Source organism: Belonocnema kinseyi, chromosome 2, assembly GCF_010883055.1.
Source record: "Belonocnema kinseyi isolate 2016_QV_RU_SX_M_011 chromosome 2, B_treatae_v1, whole genome shotgun sequence".
NCBI classification, from domain to species: Eukaryota; Metazoa; Arthropoda; class Insecta; order Hymenoptera; family Cynipidae; genus Belonocnema; species Belonocnema kinseyi.
In genome coordinates, this window is record NC_046658.1 from 119,687,099 (window position 1) to 119,692,373 (window position 5,275).

Genomic DNA, 5,275 nt, shown 5'->3' on the forward strand with positions numbered 1-5,275 from the left:
AAAATCTCCATAGTCCATTCTATTAAGAGCTTATGTGATTTCTGGAATATTAAATTAATATTCAGAAAAGAATACTTTTACCTCTGAAAATCGAAACTGTTTGCAAATTTTATTTTACAATAAAAGCTCCCGAAATTAAATTTTCGTACTTAAACACAGAGTAGCCATCTTTTATTTTTAAAGTATCGTACACAGCTGCAAGTTTCACCGTTTGACATTTCTCGAGAAGCGTAAAACATTTTCAAAATTCCATTGAATTTGCATAGTTTGCATTATTATTAAGGTGTTTTAATTATTTTTTTAATATTTGGGATACAGAAAGTGAAGAACCGATTGTTATTGAAACTTTTTTCACAATTGCAGCGTATATTTGCAATATATGGCAGTCATAACCTCAAATCAGATAATAAACCGTTTGTTCTCATGGAATTTGAAACAACTTTTAAAATGATAACCGAACTTATTTTGTCTAAAATATAAAATATGAATTCCACTCTTCGATCTATGAATCTTTTTACAAGAAATATATCTTTTCAGAATCTAGTTTTCTCATCCTGGAAAAGCGTTTGTTTACATCTTTCGAAACTCTGTTTACAAACAATGACTTGACATGAACTTTTGATCACCGTTTTTTCGGCAAATTAGAAATACGTGAATGACCTAAATTATAGAAATAAATGTACTCTCCTTTATTAAAATTCTCTGCGATAATGGCGCACAACCTTTCAGATAGTGTGATTGTTCTAAGTGATCTGAGTGATTCAGAAGAGTCGGTCCCCGTTTTAAAAATTGCAGAAGTTAATAAAAAAGTTCGCGAAATTGACGTTCTGAGTGATTCGGGAGATTCTGTTTCATTTGTAGAAACTGCAGAAGTGAATAATAAGAATGTTCGTACGGTTGATACTGTGAGTGATTCTGGAGAATCGGTTTCGTTCGTAGAAACAGACTTTAATTACAAAAAAGCTCGTGAAATCGACGCTCTAAGTGACTCCAGTTTTGAATTTCCCGAAGTGAATTTTCATTATCATAAGGAAAGTGAGGAGAGTGAGAAAAAGCAGAAGAAAAACGATGGTGGTTCAGTTTTCAGTTCCTGTGGTGCCAACGTCTCTCCTGCTTACGATCTCGATGAACTAGACTCTGGATTTTCTGGATCAGGAAGTTCTTTTTCGAAGAGTTCACAGAACTCTGAGATTGACACTATATTGCAAAAATATGCGATCCTTAAAAGAGCAGAAAGTTCAGTTGAAAAGAAGAAAACAAAATCTCGAACGGCAGACAGTTCAGCTGAAAAGAAGAAAACAAAACCTCGAACACAGAAAGCATCGGATCCTGAAAAGGGGAGGTTAAATATTGAGAAATTACTCGAAAAAGAGAGAGTAAAAGCTGAACGGCAAAAGAAAAAAGACGAACAGGCTAAAGAAAAGGCTTTGAAGGCTTTAGCTAGTAAAAATTACAAAAAACTGAAGCCCGAGGAGTGTATAAAATCGATGAAAATCATAATCGATGAAGAGATTCAAAGTCGTCCCTACTTCGCAGACATTATGAAATCCTTACAGGAAGCTGAACTCTCATTTAACATCAGGTCGCAATTAATTCCCCAAAGCATCTCTTGGAAAAGACAGACTGAGGAAAATTATATGGATGAGAAAGGTGAAATTTGCACCAAAAAGGACTTGCGTGATGAAAATCAAATGATTATTGTTTGGAATTGGGATGAGGCTGTAGAGAAAATAGCAAACGGCACTTTTTGTAAATCTGTCGCGAGTATTTGTGATTTATTACCTCAGAAACGAATGACTCTAGTCATTTATGGAATAATCGACTATTTCTCTTATCATAAAAATCAGAAGGACAAGGCAGTCAGGAATGAAATCCTAGGGAATGAGAAAGCGAAAAAGAGTTATAGTAAGAATAGCAAACTGTTTGGAGCATCGCCGAAAATTTCGAGGAAGGATTTTGAATTGTGTTTAACTGAAGTGCAAATATTGAATAACTGTTCGAGCAGAATTGTGCAGTCTGCAGAAGAATTGGCTTTGGTAGTTCATCAATATAGCAAAGCTATTGCTGAGATTCCGTATAAAGAGGAGAAAAGAAGGAATATGGAAGATAAGGTCAGCTGGTATGCTGCAGGAGATAATAGAGATACGGTAAAGGTGGATAAGGATGGTAATGGATTGAAACGACTCTGGCAGCAGCAACTTTGTCAATTTAATTTGAGTAGTTTGGAAACATCTGAGGCAATATGCCAGGTGTATGGAAGTCCCTTACAATTGATAGAAGTAAGAATCAAATTTGATTTTAGTTATAGCATACGAGGGGTACATAACCTTTGCAATCATCTCGCCAATACTTTCGATTATATACTTTGAAATTATCATTTGAAATCGTCCAAATTACAGGGTTTCCAGTGACCTAGAAAATCTGGAAATATCCTGGATTTTTTGATGAAAACCTTGAATTATTTTTTCTGACCCTTTTTTTAATGAAATACGGAGAGTAATTTAAATATTTTAGTCTAGTATGAAAAAAATCGTAAATAACGAGATTTCTAGGCATTTTTTGTAGACTACCAATTATATTATAAATTGCAATGAACAGAATGAAATATTGTGAATAATTCTATACAATTTTTATTTCATCTCCGCTAATATAGAAGGTTAAAGTATACATTTTTAGTGATATTCAACTTACAAAATACTAAATATTTCAAAGATTTTTAAACATTTCTAGTGATTTTAAACATTTCACAAACATTTTAAAATCTTCAGAAGGATTTTGAACATTTTACAAAAATTTCACGGATTTCAAAGATTTAAAAAAGGCGTGTATATCAGGAAGGTAACAAGGCATTTTAGGCAATATGAAAATATTTCACGAAGATTTCAAATAGTTCAACGATTTCAACAAAAAAAAATTTTTTTTTAATTTCAAAAAAACTTGATAAAGATTTCACCAAATTTTGCCAAGAATTTCAAACATTTTATAAAGATTGCAAGGATTTCCAAGATTAACAAAAAGCGTATACAACCAGATTTCAAAGATTTTGAACATTTGCGAAGATTTCAAAACTTTCAGCAGATTTTGAAGATTTAACAAGGGTATCGTAAAAAAGACGTCTAAGATTCTAAAAAATTTTACACAGATTAAAAAAAGTGTAATGATTTTCAATGAATACACAAGATTTCAGAAACACATAAAAAAGAATTCAAAGATTTCACAAAAATTTCTTTAAAATTCCAAAATAATACAAGAATTCCAAAGATTTCAAACACAGTAAACGATATTTTAAACTATTTCAAATATTTAAATTATTCCGAACGAATACGAAAGATTTCACAAATAGTTCAAAAATATTTTTTGACCGGGAATCTTAAAAATGTTTAGAAGAAAAATGTATCCAATAGCTTGCTAGACTTTTGTTTATAATAAGTTATATTTGAACCTTTTGTTTGAATGTTAAGTTAAATTTGAAGATTCACAAATCAAAGGTCAAGTTTTTAATTCTTAATTTTCCAACTTAAAAGACATTGCTGATGTAAAACATCAAAATTACAGATTGTTTCATTGCAAAATTTAAATTTTTTGTTTTTATTTAATTTTTAACCCTATATGCTTTCTCTTTTAGCTTACCAAATTTGAAATGCAACCATTAACAATGTGTTAAAAGTGGTGCAGTTGTTTCATCTTTAGAGCGTTCAAGTTTACGTTTTTAAGGTTAAGGGATTCTTTACAAATTTCGAAAGAGTTCAGTTTCAAACATTTATAATTTTTTTTTTGAAATACGGTGAAGTTTTCACAGTTTTTTCACATATATTTTTTAATTTCTTTAATTCTGAACTTTATACTAAACATGTTTAATTACATATAGCTTGTTAAACATTTTGTACTTTCAAATTCTTCCATTTTGAACGATTCAATTCAAAACTATATCAATGAAGAATGTAAAATTAGGAATTGATTAATTTTGGAGATTGCTAATTTGAAAATATTAAATTTTAAAGCATTCACATTTTTTAACTTTCATTTCAATTTTGAGTTCATCATTTGACATCGAAATTAAAAGGTATTTGCCCCTAGATGAAATATCTTGAACTTAATTTTTTATATTCCATTTTATACGAAGACAAATTTTTTCACGATTAAAAAAACATTAAAAATTACTTCAGAATGATGGATGTTTTAAAATGAAATATTGTTCAATCAGGTTCTCTTGTTTATTTTTTGGAAACGAGCATTTAATTCTCTTCTTCGTCATTCGTTTTTTGAAAAAAATCCTTATTAGAATTGGAAATTAACTTGAAACTGTAAAAAGTTGACTTACTTTTTCTGATTGTATGCAAAAGACATTCTGTCATTTTTAAGAATTATATTTTGTATTGCATTGTTTTGAAATTAGTGGACACTATTTCTAATTACTTTACTTAAAACTAACTTTAAATACTTATTCAATTTAAAAAAACAAAAAATTTTAATTTTCAATACTTACATAAATACATACCTAAAAAGAAAAAACCTTTCCACATTATATTAGTTGAATTTTGCTTTTAGGCTTATATGAAATGCACTCCTGCCGATGGAGAAATGCTCCTAAAAGATGTACCCGTGAGTATAAAAAGTTCGAATTTTTTTATATAATAAAAAACACGAAAAAAGTCAAATATTTAATTTAATATCATATTAAAATAGATCAGAAGAGCAGCAGGACCTGTGACGACACTTCGGAAAATTGGTCCCGAACTTAGTAAAAAAGTATACACAATGTTTACATCCGAGGACGGAGATGTTTTATTAAATAATGATTGATTTAGAATAATTTTAAGCACTTACTGTTTAATCAACTGGTCTTTTATACTCAATATTTGAGCATTGGCATGGCTGTGGAATAAAAAATTAATCTTGCCCTGTACACATGAAACAATTTCTACTACATCTTTATTTCGAAACTGATTTTTAATTGGCCATTTTTACATTTAACCACACAATTTTTTACTGAATGAAAGAATCCAGATGGTAAAGTATGCAATTTGTGTATATATTTTTCGAATAAAATTTGCCATAAGAAACAAATTAGTCAGGTTTTTTTTAAAGCCAAGGAATTTTTTGAAGAGCCTGCTCAATTTTTTTTTAAATTGTAAAATAAAATAATGTTTTCGATTTATTAAAATTGCTTTATATTATTTGATTTAACTATTGTTTTGTAAATTAGTTTTGTTCTTGATTGGAGATTAATTTTTCAACTACAAATTGATCTAATTCTATTTAGGGTTGAAAAATT

General features: G+C 29.4%; 1 protein-coding gene across 1 annotated transcript; it reads left to right on the forward strand.

Annotated features, from left to right (window-relative positions):
* Window positions 1–217: 217 nt before the first annotated feature.
* On the forward strand, window positions 218–5,005 carry LOC117168140 (crossover junction endonuclease EME1). The gene is made up of 3 exons (XM_033353558.1): window positions 218–2,279; window positions 4,549–4,602; window positions 4,687–5,005. Exons 1-3 carry the CDS (start codon window positions 678–680, stop codon window positions 4,801–4,803), a joined length of 1,773 nt encoding a protein of 590 aa, XP_033209449.1. The 5' UTR covers window positions 218–677; the 3' UTR covers window positions 4,804–5,005.
* Window positions 5,006–5,275: the final 270 nt, after the last annotated feature.